Genomic DNA, 19386 nt, shown 5'->3' with positions numbered 1-19386 from the left:
CCTGCTTTTACCTTGCTACAGCAAAAACCTTATTATCCTTTAGATCAATAGTTCTCAAAGTGGAAAACCGCCAAGCAGCAGTAACCGCATCACCTGAAAACACCTTAGAAGTGCAAATTCTCCAACCATACCCCCAGGCCTACAAATTCAGAAACTTCAAGGATGGGGCCAGCAATCTGGAGTAGACCAAAGTCTCCCTCCAGGGAAATCTGATGCTTGCTAAAGTTTTAGAATCATTGCTTTATATAGTATGAATGTGAAAGGCACAGGGTTTTTGATTTAATAGAACAAAATGATTCTTAAAAGACTGAAATGAGTATGGAAACGAATTTGACAATAAATTTCATATAATTAAAAAAAAAGACTGAAATGACAAAAGGGAATAGGGCAAGAAAGTCCATTATGTAAATTGTGCTCAGAAACCCTGTCCTTTCTAGATTAAGGTCCAAGCATAACATTTAGCAACCTCTAATAAGTAAGTAGCATAAAGAGGGTACCTTCCAGATGTTTCAGGAGAGCCCTACTGCTATTTCCATGAGCAGATATCAGAACGGTTTTGCCACTTAAGACTTCAGGAGCAATCCTTTCATTCCAAAAGGGTAGGAGTCTCTCCAGAACATCCTTTAAGCTTTCAGATCGTGGCAGCTGATCGACAGGTACATCGCACACTTTATACCTCCGGTCACTGTAGATTTCATGGTAGTAAGGGTGAGATTCGTCAATGGGTGGTGGGGTCACATTGTAACTTCTCCTCCAGAGCCTCACTTGTTCTTCACCGTGATTCAAAGCCATCTGCTCCCTGTTGAGACCGATCAAAGCTCCATAGTGACGTTCGTTTAGACGCCACGAGCTTTCCACCGGAACCCATTCCTGCCCCAGCTCTTCCAGGATCAGCCAGGCTGTGTGGATGGACCGATTAAGGATGGACGTGAATACGAGATCAAACTCAAAGTTTAGTGCTTTGAGTTGCTTCCCACAGTTCCGAGCTTCCTCCATTCCTTCACTGTTAAGTTTCTGATCCACCCAGCTACAAAACCGATTTTCTTTATTCCAAGCGCCCTCTCCATGTCTTAACATAATCAGTTTGTACTTGGACATACTGATGGCTGAGCTCGCCTAGCACTTTCAAATGGGTTCAATGACAGCAAGACATCTAGAAAGAGAAGAAACAAAAAGTATGTTATGGTCTTCATTCAACCGACTACCTGAAAGGAAGCACAACTTTACAACATATACACTACGGCACATTCTACAGATAATTAATTACAGGGAGCCTAATCGATTTGAATTTTCTGACAGCTAGACAATATCTTAATTGTATGATGTAAAATGACAGGACATGTCATTCTAATGGCATGCTGCGTTTCCACCAGATAAAAAGGCAGTCTGTGCTTACAGAAGAGAGGATTTACTAGAATGAGTTATAGATGTCTGAAAGTATGACTAGTAGCTGGGAACTCCCAGCTCCTAGCAGCTGACTCCAGGTTGAAGGCATCCTTCTCACTTTGTTTTTCCCCTGGTGGAAAAAGAAATATTTACCAGTGTCACCTTATTATAGAAGTTAAACATGTTAATTCAATGAACCACCGCATCTGCTTGGTATGTAAATCACTAATGGGTGGCAACTCGCTCTTCAATGCCACAGGCGACACTACATATAAGAAAATCTACCGTCCAACATTCAAACAACACCAAAAGTGATTTAAAACAACATTAACACCGAATACGGTACTCACCTAAATAATCTCTCACCTGCCCCCAAACAACGCTCGCTAGGCAGGCATAAATCCTGATGCAAAAAAGCTATCAAATGCAAGCAGCTGTAGAAGAGATGCTGCCTGTAGAAAGAGATTAGCAGGAGCAGGTCTGAAGAAGTAACAGGAAGCACGCTGATAAGGAGGCCCCGCCCCCTCCGGCCCAAATCTTAGGCTGCCCTGCACACACCAGCCGCATCTCAGCAGGAGAAGAATCTGGTGAAGTGGGACAGACAACCTTACAGTGTTTCTGAATTCCCTAAGTTAGGCTGCTGGCCCGAAGGTCTGCTGGGCCCACTCCGTCCCCTGGAGAATCTGCTGTTCCGGCTGCATCAGCCTGCCCTCACCCTCCTTGCAGTGGACATATGTATACCGACAAACACTGCCCGCCTTGCAGGCCCAGGCTCTCCGCTTCCACCCCAGGGTTTTCCACACTGGGGACTAAAAATGATAGGAACATCGGGGCCTGGTCTCCTGCCGTTCTTGCAACTTCCATGAAATGGGAGATTTTCTGGCCCACTTGATCCGTGATTCACCCACAGTTACATAACAGTCAGTGACAAAGTTAACTGGAATCTAGGTATCTAGTTTCTTCCTTTCTTTAGTAATTTCCAGAGATTCTGAAGGGGAAAAAAACCCTTTAAAACAAGGCTTCATCTCACTGCAGGAGAAGGCAAACTGATGGGGCCCTGAGGGAAGAAGCAGATTGAGGTAATCTGCAAGTAGCTGAAAGACCAGGGTCGTCAGGTTTATGACATCCCTTTCTGGTCAAGCATCAGGTTTGAAGCTTTAGTGCATGTGAAACAGGAAGCATCTGGAAGAGACTGGGCTCGGGCAAAGGTACATCAGACAGCTGAGAATTTCTGGAGGAAGAGGGATGATTCTACCCTCAGCCCAGAGGGGCATGAGGTTGGCGGAAGAACAGAGAATGGGATGACACACATCTGGGCAGTGTTTTGCTGTGTGATCACTGGTGCCCAGAAGCAGAATAATCACGAAGCTAATGAGCTCAAATTTCAGGATCCCTCACTTGAACAAACCCCGTCTAAGGCACGGGGAGAGACCAAATAATGAATGTGTGGGCGTGTGTGTATGTGTGTGTGTTTAATTTGCAAAAGAAAGACATTTTTATATTGTTTCTTCAAAGAGCCCCAATTCACCAAGTACTAGAAACTTCTGTCAGATCAAAAACTAGACCCACCCTCCTGTAACATTTATTGTTTTGTTTTTTGATGCTGGTAGAGAAGGGAATGGAGAAAAGAGAGGCTATCAAGCGTTCCTCCACCCTAACCCTCACTTTGTCGCGTCAAGCAAGAAGCCTCCTTATGCCAATAAAGCTGTTTTCCCTTTAAATGAATAAGGTATGATGGGGTGCCTGGGAGGCTCAATCAGTTGAGCCTCTGACTCTTGATTTCGGCTCAGGTCACGATCCCAGGGTCACAGGATTGAGCCCTGCATCAAGCCCCACATTGGGCTCTGTGCTGAGTGTGGAGCCTGCTTAAGATTCTCTCTCCTTCCCTCTCTCTCTCTCCCCCTCTGCTCCTCTCCCCTGTTCATGCTCTCTCTCTCCCTCTGCCCTTCTCTCTTGCTCATACTCTCTCTCTCTCTCTCCCTCTAAAATATATATTTTAAAAAAGGGTAGGATGGACAAATTCTGTAGGCAAAAGCACTTCTCCACTGCCTTTGATTATGAACTATACCAAGAGAACAAAAAATACATATGGCAATAACATCATGAACATTCATGATGGCACTTACCACCAAGCTTGCAGTATTTTAATCTGCTATATTTGCTTACTCTGTTTAAGAAATAAAACAATTTCTCTGTTCCCCCCACCCCCAATATATATATATATATATATATATAGAGAGAGAGAGAGAGAGAGAGAGAGAGAGAGAGAGCGCGCGCGCAGAGAAACAGTACCACAGCCACAAAGACTACACCCCTCCCTCCCTCTGGTGTACAGGGGTGAACATAGGACAAAGTACCGATTAGTGCATCTATCTTGGGTAAATAAAGTCACTTCCTTCTTTCCTCCTTGCTGCTATCAACTGACTTCCCATTTAATTAACAACTGAATATTTACAGGGGAGCTGCTGAGGTTTAAAGTTTAAGATTTTAATCATCATGGGAGCTGGTATACCAAGTGTTTACCAACAAACACACAAGCACACACACTGAGCCACAGGCATGATGGGAACCATGGAAAACTGTAGAGAGCATATGTGCTTCTCTGATGGACGTGGCTCTTGTGCAGATGGACAGAGCTTTTGTATAACTTGGTCTCACTGAATTAAGGGTCCCATTCTTACAACCTTTCTGGAGAATACACAGAAGAAGGGACTCCTCAAAGCAAACACTGGAGAGACTGCGATACTTCGAGTCAGACCACAGAGAACCTAGGGACTCAGTTTTGTCCTTAGGGTAAATAAATGTCTTCTTTAAAAAACATAAAAATGGTCATTTCAGGGGGTGCCTGGGTGGCTCAGTCAGTGAAGTGTCTGACTTCGGCTCAGGTCACGATCTCACGGCTCATGAGTTCAAGCCCCACGTCAGGCTCTGTGCTGACAGCTCGGAGCCTGGAGCCTGTTTCGGATTCTGTGTCTCCCCCTCTCTCTCTCCTCCTCCCCTTATAGCACTCTGTCTGTCTGTCTGTCTCTCTCTCAAAAATAAATAAACATTAAAAAAATTTTTTTTAAATGGTCATTTCAGCTCCTAAAAGTTCATATAAAAATAAAAGGAGTAGCTACTACTTGGCTGCTCCATGTCTCTGTGGGGTTCCTGGATCTTCCAATTTTCAAAAACACCAGAAATGCACATTAAAAACAACTGTAGTGAGAAAGGGGGGGGGGGGTTTGTGAGCAGGGGAGGGACAGAGGGGGAGAGGGGGAGAGGGAGAGAGAGAGGGGCGGCGGGGGAAGAATCTTAAGCAGGCTCCACACTCAGTGCAGAGCCTGACACGGAGTTCAATCCCACAACCCTGGGATCATGACCTGAGCCAAAATCAAGAGTCGAACACCCAACCAACTGAGCCACCCAGGTGCCCCAGAAATGCACAGTTTTACGTGAAATCTGATATTAATACTGGTGACTAATTTAAATACATTTTAAAAACATGAACTAAACGAAATGTGTCTGGAGGCCAGTTTGAGTCTGCTAACATATGTACCATGACTTACAGGGAAATCTCCAGGCCACAGATGAATGAAGAGGCCACCATACCCCAGGAGAGGGTCAGTCCCCCAGCCTCCAGGCTCCAATCCCAGCTTTCCTCTGCTTTGTCCAACACCCTCTAACCCCCACATGTGCTGGGCTCCTTGTCCCTGACCCTTCTTCACCAAAGCCTGGGCCAGTGCCCTGAAGAGCCTCAGCTCTGTAATCAAACTTCCACTCAACTTTGGACTCTTCCTGGAATGCTTCAGCCAGCTCTGAGCTTTAACCATGCTGAAAATGAACTGAAAGCAAAACTACCTCTTCCAGGTGTCTGCTTCTCCCTTGACTCGGGGGGTGTTTGGGCCTAAAGTCCTGGGGCACGGGTAGGTGACAGGCAGGGTCCTGCTCCCTTTCAATCCGGACCAAATGCCTCCATGCCCACCATCTTTTGGGGAGGGGAGAAGCTTTGACTTCGAGAGTCTTGATATATTCAGATGTAGCTCTCTCGCCTTCATTTATTAACTGCAAACTTCCTGAAAAGTGAGCACCCTATTTAAAATCCTCAATCGCTTCCTGTTGGTCTTAGGATAAAGTCCAAAATCCTGAACATGACTTGCAAGGCTTTGGTTTTCTCTTATTTCCTTGAGCATGCCATGTTCTTTCTTGCTTCAGGACCCCTGCACACACTGTACCCTACCCAGAACCCTCGCCCTGCATCCCCTCCCCTCCACTGCCACTTTGGTCCCACCCAGCTTGAGGTAACCTCTAGTCACCCTTTAGATCGGCTGTGTCAATCACAATATGCTGCAAGCCACATATATAATTTTAGATTTCTTAAAATTCATATTAAAAAGGGAAAAGAAATAAATGCAATTAATTTTAATAATATACCTTATTGAGGGGCACCCGAGTGGCTCAGTCGGTTGAGCGCCCAACTCTTGGTTTTGGCTTAGGTCATGATCTTACAGTTTTGTGGGTTCAAGCCCCTCATCAGGCTCTGTGCTGACAGTGCAGAGCCTGTTTGGGATTCTCTCTCCTCCTCTCTCTCTGCCCCTCCCCGACTCATGCTGTCTCTTCTTCCTTGAAATAAATAAACTCAAAAAAATAATATATTTTATTTAACCGTATAGAATCAAAATACTATTCCAACATACAATCTATATAAAAGTATTAATGGGGTATTTTGCATTCTTTTTTTTCATAGTAGGTCTTTGAAACCTGATATGTATTTATACTTACAGCACGTCTCAATTTGGACCAGCCACATTTCCAAGGCTCAAGAGCCACCTGTGACCAGTGGCTACCAAACAGATCAGAACAGCTTTGGAGCTTAAAGGTTATTTCCTCTAGGCCAATCATTCTCAAACTTGAATGTACATGAGAATCACCAAGAGAAGTGGTTAAAACAGAGTGCTGGGCCTCACTTCCAAGGCCTGACTGACCACATCTGGGCGGGCCTGAGAATCTGTATTTCTAACAAGTTCCCACATGATGCTGACATCCTGCCAGTTTGAGGACCATGCTTTGAGAACCTCTGCTCTAGGCAGACTTCTCTACCCTTCCCTTTCACCCATTGGGAAGTGGACAGTCCTGCTTGGAAAACACTCGTGAAGCACCCTGCTCTACAACACTGCATACAGCTGTGATGGGTCACTTGTGACAGATTACTTGTCTAGCATCTGGGTGCCCTATTAGACTGTGAACTGTTATCACGGCAGGTGCTACTTGCCCTATCTCTGGAATCTAGCGTGACACTTGACATACGACACACACAAGGTACTCAGTAAGGAGCCGTGTTGACTGACTTGAAGTCAGTTTGACAGGGGTGATTACATTGTGCTTAACGAGCCTAAGGCCTGACCGTTTTAGCTGTAACTGCCAAAGTAAAAACCACTCAGTTGGCAGGCCCGAGGGGTTAGGAAGCCTTAATTCAAGAATCACAGTGTATTTAGTGGCAAAGCCAGAGCCGATAACAATCATCCATTACACTTCTGTGTCCTTGACAGTTTAATATATTCATGAATGGTCATAATCTCCAGAAAGAAGAGACTCCAACTGACCATATTATACCATCTGTTAAGTAACTGGAATTCAAATAAAAACTTGAAAAAAAAAAAAACAACAACAAGCAACCAACCAACAAACAACTAAGTGGCAAACTGGAACGACAATCCACGCCTTCTGCCTCCAATGCCTGTGCTCCTTCTTCTCACCAGTAGAGACTTCAGGGTCTGGGTTTTTTGAGTATCTAGGCTCCACTTGGCTTCACTTCACAGGAGCATCTCCAGTCACAACTTGTCCGTCCAAACCCAGGCAGTCATTTCATAAAACGCATACAAACGAGGTGAGCATAAAGGAGGGCTCAGCTTATGACTGCTCGAGAAAAACCTCAAGGTACAAAGTCAAGTGGGCAATTTAGAGGGGTGCCATGCTACGAATATATACTCCCCACTCTCAAATGAAAAATTATTATTTTTTAAATCGAGCTTTGTTTTTTGTGTTGTGTTTGGTAAAGCTAACCACTCTGGAGTTGGTTCTGAAGGTTCCTTATGTATCCCTTGGCAAGGGTTACCAGCACCTGAATTAAGCACCAATTTTAGTCAATGATTTACTTCATTCCAAAAAGGGCCACACAGGTCACTGAATTAGCATATCCCAGGGTTTCTTCCTTTTTATTTTTATTGTTTTTTTTTTAACATTTATTTATTATTGAGAGACAGAGCGTGAGCAGGGGAGGACTAGAGAGAGGGGGAGACACAGAATCTGAAGCAGGCCCCAGGCTCTGAGCTCTCAGCACAGAGCCCGACGCGGGGCTCGAACCCACAAACTGCAAGATCATGACCTGAGCCGAAGTTGGTCGCTTAACCAGCTGAGCCACCCAGGCATCCCTCTTCCTTTTTAAAGTATGGTAAAGCTGAAAGAAAAAACTTACTAAACAAATAGATCTTTTATATGCTTCTGTGTCTCCCCTTCTCACCCCTTCCTATTCACTGTTTCCCCGCCTTCTGGCCAGTACTTATTTAGTTCTTGGACACCTAACCTGTGCCTTGACCACTCGACTGAACTGGTCTCTCAAAAAACTGCTAACTAGTCATTTCTTACTAAGTGAAACCATCTTCTCGCAGGACTCACACCACTTTGGTCCCTCTGAAACTGACTACTTCAATCAAGGGGGTACAATTATTCTAAGATTTCGGGGTTGCATTTCTCTCAGCTCTTCTATTGTTATATCCTTGTCTCGAGTCGCTGTATTTTCCTACCCACCATTAATAGTACCATGATGATGAAGACAGCATGCAGTATCACAGCAGCTAATATTCATAGAGGGCTCACCATGTGATTTGGGACTATTTGAATCCTCAACCACCATTCTATGCAGAAGATTCTAGGACTACTCCCATTTTACAGATGCAGAAACTTAGGAGGAAAGGTCAACTTGCCCAAAGTGACACAGATTGTAAATGGCAGAGCTGGCAATCAGTCTCAGGCAGGCTGGACCCCAACGCCTATCTTTACGCCTAGAACCACTCTGCTACACTGCCACGTTGACATCCGAGGCTCTCCTCAGTCCTTGGAAACCCAACTTTTCTCACTACTTTAATCACATTAAAATGGATGATTTACAAATTGACAGCCCCAAATATTCATCAGTCTCCCCAGTCTGGTCAATTAATTCATTCTTTAAACATGTGTTGCAACCACCACCTGAGCATGACATTATGCTAGGACTATGAGGAGTACAGGATCCAACACAGATTATGTCTTCAAGGAACTGATGGGGAAAAAGGATGTGTGTGTGTGTGTATCACTAAGGCAGAAAGTCATCCACACCATGAGAAAGCCATTCATAAGGGAGATAAAAAAAGGAAAGATTATTTCTGAGTAAGGCTCATGGACATGGCACTATTGAACCTGGATTTGGAAAGATGTTCAAGACTCAGACTTATAAAACAAGGAAAAGGAACTCGAGCCTAAGGGAATAATGAGTAGCAGCAAGGGAACGGGTGCATATGGAGAATGGTGAGCCATTCAAACCGGATGGAGTATAGATAGTGTGACCACATTTCCTGCTTTGCCTAGAACAGTCTTGCTTTAGGCCTGTTTCCCCCACGTAATCATTATAGGGCCCCTTTCACACTTGAGTGTCCCATTTGGAAGATTTTATGATCTCTACCCTAAGTATAGAGTCTAACAAGGAAGTAGGAGGAGATTAGCCTAGAAAGATAAGCCTGAATAGTGGCCCCAGAAAGGTCTTGTGCAAAGAAGATAGGTTCTTCCATAAGTATTGGGACATCACTAAAATAAGTATGTGTATTTTAGGAGGATCAGGCAGCACTTACAAACACAGAATGAGATGGGAAAAACCACTGATAGGAAAACTTGAGAGGCTTTTGCAATGATTCTGGTAATGTAGATAATGGAGACCTGGACCAGGATAGCGGCTGTTGAGATGCGATGAAGGAGATGAACGTGAAAGACAGTACAGCTTAGCTGAGGTGTTGGCAACTTTTTTTGTAAAAGGCCAAATAGTAAACATTTTAGGCTCCGTGGGCTACCTGGCTTCTGTTGCAGTTACTCAGCTCTGCCATTGTAGCTGATAGCAGCCATAGACAGTTCATAAATGAATAAATGAAGCTTTATTCCAATAAAATTTTATGTGTGGACACTGAAATTAGAATTTTATATAATTTTCATACATGTGAAATATTGTCATTGTTTGACTTATTTCAACCAGTAAATGAGGTACAAACTATTCAGAGCTTGTGGGCTGTACAAAAACAGGGAGTAGACCAGAAGGCCTTAGTTTGCCAATCCCTGGCCTAGCTGGATATCATATTCAGATCTACTAATCATATCAGCATTTTGAACCTTTAAGCATCCTGTCATGGGATAATCTCAGAATTATTAAATCACCTGATTTTATTCTTGGCCAGAACTGCAAGTACCTTGAGGAATGAAATCCCATTCATAATTGTTTTTATTCCTCACAGAAGACAATACTGAACTCATTTAAATCAGTCTGAGGAGCTTACTTTTGCTTAATTCACGTAATTCATAATGGGTCCAAGGTAAAGTTAGAGAGAAGACGTATTCATGGTATTAAGCAACTTCAAAAATAGGTCATTTTGACATGCATTACTTTTCTTAGACTATCGTCTTCATAAATTGCCACAGTGTCTCACATTTCAGGTGAATGTACACTCGCCTGGGAATACAAGCTTAGCAATTGGCCCAGCAGTAAATCGACAGGTGATTCAAAGGAAACACGCTATGCAGGTGACATCTTTTCGAAGACTTTTCACTACGTGTAGGCATAGAAATTCCACCTAAATCACTTGTAGAGCCAAAAAAATATTCTTTCCATAAATGCCACCATAAAATTGAAGTTATGTTATTTATTTTCAAATGTTTATTTTTTTTAAGGGAGAAACAGAGAGAGACAGAGAGACAGAGAGAGGGGGAGACACAGGATCTGAAGCAGGCTCCAGGCTCTGAGCTGCCAGCACAGAGCCTGCTGCGGGGCTTGAACCCACAAACCGTGAGATCATGACCTGAGCTGAAGTCAGATGCTTAACCGGCTGAGCCCCTATTTATTTATTTTTTTAGAATCAGCATCCTTTCAGCAAGGCAAGCCTGGAGAGAGCAGGCAGGTAGGGGACTGGTGCAAACACACGGCCCTGCATTTACTGAGGTTACTACTACAATATTTCCAGGACCTCTAGGTAGTTTCAACAAACGTAGCACAACCATCTTGCTGCTGCCTCCTACTCCTGCCTTTCATTAAAGCATATAATTTCACTCACCTCCCCCGCCAACCCCAATAACTGACGCTCGTTCCGTCTTCCAAACTAATGCTCCTGAGACGTTGCTGCCTCCCTTCCTCAGGTGTTTGAAAAGTAATGATGTCTAATACTCTAGCATAACAACGCATGAATGGGTGGGGAAAATTACAGGCTAAAGACCAGTCTAAAAACTTAGTTTGTTTTCTGCTTCCAAAAGCTGAGGAAGAAATGTGATCAGTGATATCATGCTGAGGTAACATAAAAATAATGGATACAGAAGGGCACCTGGGTGGCTCAGTCAGTTAAGGGTCTGATTTTGGCTCAGGTCATGATCTCACAGTTCGTGAGTTTGAGCCCTGCACGTAGGGCTCTGTACTGACAGTACGGAGCCTGCTTGGGATTCTCTCCTTTCCTCTCTCTCCACCCCTCCCTGACTCCTTCTCTCTTGCTCTTTCTCTCAAAATAAATAAATAAACTTAAAAAAAAGGGATACAGAGTCAGGGTTGCTTTGATCAAAAGATTACCCTTAATTATTAGCTCTTCAAATGCTACCCTCAACCACTCTGATGTTTTTCCTAGTCCAAAACCTCATTGCACGGCTTTGAACAACTCTTAACCTAACTCTGTAGGAATCTAACTCTACAGAACATAGGCTGGCTGTATTTGAGGACAGAAAAAAAGAGGGGTTAGCCACGTTTCTAATAAATTAAAAAGGAACTGTTCTTAAGGGAAATGAAATCCAGAGCTCAGTTCTTGGAGTCTTAACAAAGTGTTCTTTCCCCCAGATCAAGCTCGATATTAAAAGTTCAAACATGTACCTAAAAGTACCTTGTTTTCCACTATCTATTACTTTCCCTAAAGCTTTACAGTAACTTTTCTATTTGTATTTGTAATCTAAGGGCGCCTCTCTACCAGGAGCAAATGCTATCACTTCCAGGTGTTTTGCAGGCATTACGACCCTGTCAGTCTCCAGCTTTACATCTACCAGCAGCCCCCACTGATCACTTGGTACATGCAAAGCAAACCACAGCAGGTAGAGCCCTATTCACAGGGAAGACATCTACATCTGTAATGAGATGAGTGTTTGCCTGAGGCACGTTGCTTGTTCCGGCCTGCATGGCATCACTGATGAGCAAAACACCCACTCATGACACCTCCTTCCTAACTTTGGTTACTTATTCCCCCAGGATAGTAGCTTTTGTCAACACAAACTATTTCCACCAAATCCCAGAAGTCTGAAGTCAAGAAACCTGGACATTAGTCCCAGCTCTGCTACTTACTGATATTGACCAAGTTATTCAAATTTTCTGGACCTCAGTCTCCTTATCCATAAAGATAAGGATAACTGCTGTTCTCAAGGGCTATGAGTGAGACTAAATGAAATTACAGTGAAGCACTCCTGCCGAAGTGAAAAGTATTCTGGGTTGAATGCAGCAGACTTTGACTAACCAAGCCTGGCACAGACCTCAGGCTCCTGAAAGCGATCCTCCTTGCTGAGGTATGTGCAGAAGTAAATGCTGGGAATAAAGTGAAATGAGGGGCACCTGAGTGGTTCAGTCGGTTAAACGCCTGACTTTGGCTCAGGTCACGATCTCGCAGTCTGTGAGTTCGAGCCCCGCTTTGAGCTCTGTGCTGACAGCTCAGAGCCTACAGCCTGCTTCAGATTCTGTGTCTCCTCTCTCTATACTACCCCCCCCCCCACCTCATGCTCTCTCTCTCTCAAAAAAAATAAACATTAAAAAAATAATAACTTTAAAAAATAATTAAAAATAGTAAAGTGAGGGCGGGGGTAAAGAGAAAAGGTTAAATTAGGTAGTGAAAGGAGAAATACAATCAAATGTTGTGTGTATTGGGGGTGTGGGGAGTTGATGTTAAGATACAGCTCTAGAAACATACAAAATATTAAGCAGTATTCTACAATCCAAATGCCTTGGTCAAGTTTATGTTTTATAAAGTGCATTTTTTTCAGTATTTGTGGCCAAATTTCAGTGCAAGAGTATTACCATTAAGTAATACTTGTAGTCTTATTTTTCCACGTAAACATCCTCTCACAACCAGACTTCATTCCAAGGATGTTCAAGAGACCTGTTGGTTCAAATATTTGTGTATCCTCTGTTCTCTGAGCACCAGGCCCACAGAAATGAAGGCACAGCTGAATTTAGATGTACCAGTCATTACTTGAAATGAAATGTGCCACTTAATTTCAACCAACTGTAGAAGGCAAAAGAGGAAGAGAGACTGGAAGATCTGCCCAAACACTAACAGTGGTTACCTCTGAGCGACAGAATAAAGGATGACATTTTCTGCCACATTACGCCCTGTACAATGGTCATTCTGTACACTGACCAAATTTTCTACAATGATCCATTTGGTTTGGTTTAAACGGGGGCACAAAAGAGTAAGTACCACCCTTTGTAGATGGGAACTTTTATTTGCTAACAGATTGGCCCAGAATTTACTGCTATGAGATTTTTTGCTTATGTACTCGTGGTGGAAAATGTCTAATCATCTGTAGTTTAAAACCGGCTTTTAACACAGGCATGGCCCTCGGAAATAATCCACTGCACCATCCGCTTTTTAAAGATGCAAGAAACTAAGTCAGAGGGTTGAAATGATTTGTTTAAGATTACACAAATAGCAACAGCTTCATGACTAAAACCTAGGTGTCCTGACTTCCAGCTCAGAGCTCCTTCCATTACACCATATGTTTGAATTACACTTCTCTAAAGTCCACCAACATGGGGATTAGGGAGTGCACTTGTGATGAGCACAGGGTGATGTATGGAAGTGTTGAATCACTGCGTTGTACACCTGAAGCTAATACAACACTCTATGTTAACTAACTAGGATTAAAAATAAAAACTTAAAAGAAAGTCCACCACATTCGAGGGGCATCTGTGGTGTGTCGAGATGGTACAGGAATACAAAGATGGATAAAACCTAGTCCCTGTCCTCAGGGGAGAGAGGTTTAGAACAAAGTACAAACTGACATGTGTTCTGCTCTCATCACAGAAAACTGTAGCAGCTACTGGTGAAAGACGGCATTTGATTCTTTTCTCGAAAAGTCTACATTCGGTCAACATTCTGGTACCACTCACGGGCTGTAAAGCCTCCATAATTTGGAAGGGAGGCAGTAGGGGAAGAGGGTTATAATAAGTTAGCAAACAACCAATTATCCTTTAACTTTACTTTTTCAGAGTAACTGTGAACTTTACTTCCATCATGCATTTCTGTTGCCCTTCTCGAGTAATGCAGCCCCCATCCCTTTGGAAGGAGGAGAAATAAACTTACTTTTTTTTTTTTTTTTTTTTTTTTAATTTATAGTGATTCTAAGAACCTGTGATTTAGCTCGATTTGAGAGCTACATGAAACCATCGCAGATATTCACCTCTTTCTCCTTCCCTGCCATTCAGTTTTTTTCTCTCTACTTAGACGTTTAAGGCCAGGTCTGCCATCGTCCTAAATACAGTGGCATGGCTCTGAAAACACCCGAGCTTGCTTCCAGGACCCCTACTAGCGAAGGGGCTCTGCCACACTGTGCCTCAAACGTCCAGGAGCGAGGAGTTCATCACTCCCTCCAACTCCTGTTTATTCTTGCCGTCAAAACACCACTACCAACGCGGAGTCCTCCTTTCAGCTGACAGATCTGACTCCCAGAGGGGCACATTCTGAGAAAGGAACAGCTGAGAGGGACCTTGGGGAGTAAGTGAGGGTGGGAGCTCAAGGGGCGGACGAGCGAGCTCCAGATTCTCTCCAAAGACGGAATCCGGGGAGTAAAGAATTGGCCTTCCTGCGCTCAGATTAAAACACCACATCACTGAAAAACGTTAAGGTTCGCAACAGCAAAATTCGAAAACAAAACCACTCACCTGCAAAGAGGCCACCAGCAGCAGCAGCCACCGCTCCTCAGAACCGCCAAGCAGCCAGCTCCTCCTACAACTCATCACTGCCGCCGGCATCGACGCTCTTTTCTAGCTCAGGAGCCAGAAGGGGCAGGTCCTAGCGCTCTGCCTATTGGAGGGTCGAGCTGTCACTCATTTGAGGCCTCGCCCCACTCCCGGGATCAGGTCCGGGTCTTTTCCGCTTCCCAAAGCCCTGTGGTAGGAGGCGAGGCTTTGATTGGCTCTCTGCGGAGACGAGCATACTCCCAGACCAGTAAAGACCTGACTTCGACGCCGGGGGGCGGGCCTGGGCCTGGGGAAGTAGAAAAAAACAAAGCCGGGAGCGTCGCCGCGGCGATAGAAAACCTTTGGGCTTGGGTACAGTTTAAACCCTTGAGGTGCTGCTGGAAAGCGTTTCGGGTCACAAATGAACTATCTGCCAACGTAGAGAAGTGTCCGCGGAATCCTGGAAGTGATGAGGTGATACCTTCTTTTGCTCATGGGAAATTTTCATCCTGGGGATGAAGGTGGGAGTCCTCGCAGGCGAAAAGCTCCTGCTTTCCTCAGTGGTTGTCAGACTTACATCGTGATTAAAGCAAAAGCCTTTAAAGTGCCCGATTTATGAGCAGTAACTCATGCCCCTTTCTCTTAGTACGTTCATAGGGACTCCCTTTGGGCAATTCCCCGACACTATTTTGGTTGGGGAAGAAAAGTGATAAGAGGGATGCATGAAAAAAGCTTCTAGAACAGTTGAAGGAAGGATGGAATGGAAAGAGGAGGAGAATTATAGATTGGGAGGCCACAGTGACTGAACAGGAGAAACCCATGAAAATACCCAAAGCTCGGCACGAGGCCGTGTAAGCATCTGAGTAGCTTTGAACTACCACACGGCTTTGAAGCGAGTGTCAGAACTTTTGGGTGGACGAGAAAGATAAGGAATGATAGGTTTGCCTGACCACCTGGGAAATTGTCCTTCTTGAGTTCTAGAAGCTGCCCTACCTGCTGTTTAGTGTCCTCTTTTGGCTTTTTCCTATTTCATCCTCGTGACAAGTTCAGTAGGTTTGTGACCACCAGGCATCAACATAAGCCTAAATTAAACATCATTTTGAAAAGATCATCCTCCCACATTTTAAACTCTGTGACACACTACGTATTGAGCTCATTACCACCCAAGTGTTTGTAGTTAGCTCGGCATAGCATTTCCCTGTCTTTGAATGTAACAGTTCCTCCTGGAATCTCAGAGACAAGAGCCTTACTTCTGGGAGAGCACACCTCCAAGGCCTGACGGGTCCCAGCAGGTGATAGGTCCCACCTAGCGATAGTTAGAATTCACCTTGCACGAGATTGACCAGAGTCAGGTCAGAGCAACTGGAGGAGACAGCGTCCAGGAATGCAGCTTCTAAATCCTATACTCGTACTCACTTGTTTTTCCTCTTCTCCATGCCAGATGGGGGCAAAGTGAGGAAAAAGCCTTTCTGCTACAGGGTAGCATCGAAGCTCCCTACTCCGTGCCCCCCATCCCTACTCTGGAGTCTAAAGACGACCATTCACGTGTCAGACTCTTACAGCATTTGACATTTAGGGATCCTTACTTAGGACTTAAGGGCCCCTGCTCATTGGATTTGGTTTCACTGTTGTGGATACCCATGGAGGGCTAGCTGGGCACCTAGGACATGAACAATCCCAAACATCACTTGCATTTTAGAATCTCTTTGTACAGGTGAGAAATCGGAACTTTAAAAGGTTTAACGTTCACAATTATTACAGCAGCTGGGGACAGAACCGTGGCAAGGACCCAAGGTTGCCGATTCATAATTCTGAGAAAATGTTTCCTCTTCCGCTGCTTTCCCCCAAAATAAACAATAGGTTTTTTTAATTATTATTTTAATGTTTATTTACTTTTGAGATAGAGAGAGAGACAGAGGCGTGAGTGGGGGAGGGGCAGAGAGAGAGGGACGCACAGAATCTGGAGCAGGTTCCAGGCTCTGAGCTGTCAGCACAGAGTGCAACGCGGGGCTCAAATTCACAGACTGCAAGATCATGACCTGAGCTGAAGTCGGACACTTGACCGACTGAGCCACCCGGGGGCCCCAATAGTTTTCTTTTTTTTTTTTTTAATCAAGGTTACTGACGTTAAAATTAACTTCCATTAAGGCCAATCAGGCAAGCAGTTTAGCTATGGAAATAGTGTCACAGTTTTGTTTACTGTGTCACTGCTATGGACTGTGTCAGTGCTATGTGTCACTGTCCATTAGCTATGGAAATAGTGTCACTGCTTTGTTTCCAGCAACTTTGGTGTAGTCCCACTTCCATCCAAACAAATGAAAATGCAGTGAATTGGGGGCTCCTGGGTGGCTCAGTCGGTTGAGCATCCGACTGTGACTCAGGTCATGATCTCAGAGTTCATGGGTTCAAGCCCCGCATCGGGCTCTGTGCTGACAGCTCAGAGGCTGGAGCCTGCTTCAGATCCTGTGTCTCCCCCTCTCTCTGCCCCCTCCCCTACTCGTGCGCATGTGTTCTCCCTCTCTCTCAAAAATAAATAAAACATTTTAAAAAGTTTAAAAAAAAGAAAATGCCGTAAATTATCATAGCCGTGTTGTCTCTTTGTTTTTCTCTCTGTTACGTGTGTATATTGAAAAGTCGATGTTAACACGTGGTACTTTAAGGGTTAGTAGCAGATTGTCTTATTCAGAACCTGAATAAAATACTTTTACGATAGCATACATACCTGGCCAAAAGAATTTCACAGCTGTTGATATAGCCTTTGAGGTAGGGTCGAGCTGGTCCACCAAGCATCAAAACGTCATCCATTGACTTAGGCTATTCTGCCTTTTTCTTCCCTGCAGAGCCATTGGCTCCCTCCTCCCCCCGCTTCTCACCAGCAAAGTCCAGAATTAATTGACCCTATATCCAATGTACAGGACTGTCTCCTTGTCTTCACAGTGTCAGGTCACATCCTGATCTGGTTGTTTGCTGCTGGTATCTAGTCTCCCACCACACCCTACCTTCTTCAGAGTCAGATTAAAATCTGTCACGCACAATCTAGTATAGTCGGGTCAGGTTTGGCTCCCACCATCGCCCTGCGAAGTATAGGACTCCTCTAACTGAAACCAAACGCTGGGAATGCTCTCATGGATCAGGCACGTAGACCCACAGAGAGGACATTAAAGCCATCTGCCCCTTCATTCACAAGTGAAAACGTAGAATCCGCTTCTCGCAGAGTCGTGTGAAAAATAACAGAGGCCGTTTTGAAACAGTTTCACCATCTGTGAAGCACCTTGCATCAGCCATTTTATAGAACTGGGAACTTAGGCATGCTGCTTGACCTCAGCCTGTGTCTTTATCTGTGAAATAGGAATAAAACCTATGTGGCTAATGTGAAAATTCAATGCAAGAACACAGTGTGTACCTGGCACCTGGAAAGCATTCAGTAAGTGGTAGTTGTTCTTAACAATTACGCTAATGATAAATGTCAAGTGTTCTAACTACTTAGCAGTACTCGTATTTTAAGAACTTAAGAAAATTTGGGCCTGGTGCCTTCCTTCCCTTTCCTGCTCCCAAGCAGAGACCTGACCTCCTGCAGAGGATATAGGACGGGAGTCTCCCAGTATCTCACGGCCACCCAGAGAAGCGACTGTCAGGAAGTGAATGTGGAGAGGGTGCAGACCCATGGACAAGGCCAGGAGCCCCTGTATTGGGAGGTCTCAACTATGTGAAATTTCCCCATCCTAAGTCTCAACACTGAGCATCTATGGACAGGAAAAGAGCCAGGATGATTTTTTTTTTTTAATTTTCCACTCTCAGTTCTGGGCTGTGTAGGGACACCCAAAACTCAAGGACAAGGGAGGGAGGGGCCTCATCCAAAAAATTTGCCCCATCCAAATTTTTTACCTCTCTATTGAGGAAAAGGGCACATTTCTTTAAAATGCTTATTTTTCGGGGCACCTGGGTGGCTCAGTCGGTTAAGCGTCCGACTTCGGCTGAGGTCATGATCTCGCGGTCCGTGAGTTCGAGCCCCACGTCGGGCTCTGTGCTGACAGCTCAGAGCCTGGAGCCTGTTTCAGATTCTGTGTCTCCCTCTCTCTCTGACCCTCCCCCCACTCATGTTCTGTCTCTGTCCCAAAAATAAACAAATGTTAAAAAAATTTTAAAAAAATGCTTATTTTTCTATGGTGATGAACAAAGTAGTCACAATTTCTGCCCAGTGGAGTTGTTTCCTAAATGCTGTATCATATTTACATATTGAAACACTATATTGAAAACTATTACATTTATTGTATAAGGTTTAGAAAAGAAAAAAATTAAAATACCTGTCATCTGGGGCGCCTGTCAGTTAAGCATCCGACTTTGGCTCAGGTCATGATCTCACGGTTCATGAGTTTGAGCCCCATGTGGGCTTTGTGTTGACAGCTTAGAGCCTGGAGCCTGTTTCAGATTCTGTGTCTCCCTCTCTTCTCTGCCCCCCGCTGCTTGCGCTCCGTCTCCCTCCCTCTCAAAAATAAACATTAAAAAAAATTAAAATACCCATAATCCAACCACTCAGAATTTATCATTGGCAATTTTTATTTCCTTCTGGTTTTCCCTATAAATCAATTATTAATAAGAAAAAAACACCCTGGAATCCTTAATTGTATATACTATTTTACAGCAACATTTACTTAATTTATTATGAACATCTCCCCGTCATTTAAAATTCTTTTTCAGCACATAATTCTATCATGTGAATGTGCCTTCAAGAATTATGTCTCACAATTCAACCAGTCTGCTCCTTCCGGACATTGTGGGTGTTTCAGTGTCTTGAAAAGATTTAAATG

The 19386-nt window shown here is 44.2% G+C and overlaps 1 protein-coding gene across 4 annotated transcripts in view; it reads right to left on the bottom strand.

Moving 5' to 3' along the window:
• BPGM (bisphosphoglycerate mutase) overlaps positions 1 to 17610 on the bottom strand; it is a 31126-nt gene extending 13516 nt beyond the window's left edge. Inside the window, exons 1-3 of one of the 4 annotated variants that reach the window (XM_019452789.2) lie at positions 17301 to 17602; positions 14561 to 14786; positions 498 to 1153 (exon numbers count right to left, since the gene is read on the bottom strand). In XM_019452789.2, the coding sequence (XP_019308334.1) occupies positions 498 to 1098 (601 nt within the window). In that variant the 5' untranslated portion in view covers positions 1099 to 1153; positions 14561 to 14786; positions 17301 to 17602. Of the gene's footprint in view, positions 1 to 497; positions 1154 to 1736; positions 1862 to 4934; positions 5051 to 14560; positions 14787 to 17300 lie in introns of those variants that run through there. The other 3 variants (XM_019452792.2, XM_019452793.2, XM_019452791.2) reach the window with 3 other exon arrangements.
• Positions 17611 to 19386: the final 1776 nt, after the last annotated feature.

This window comes from Panthera pardus, unplaced genomic scaffold, assembly GCF_024362965.1.
Source record: "Panthera pardus isolate Hobbes unplaced genomic scaffold, ASM2436296v1 HiC_scaffold_8, whole genome shotgun sequence".
Lineage (NCBI taxonomy): Eukaryota > Metazoa > Chordata > Mammalia > Carnivora > Felidae > Panthera > Panthera pardus.
This window is presented reverse-complemented; position numbering and strand designations above follow the sequence as displayed.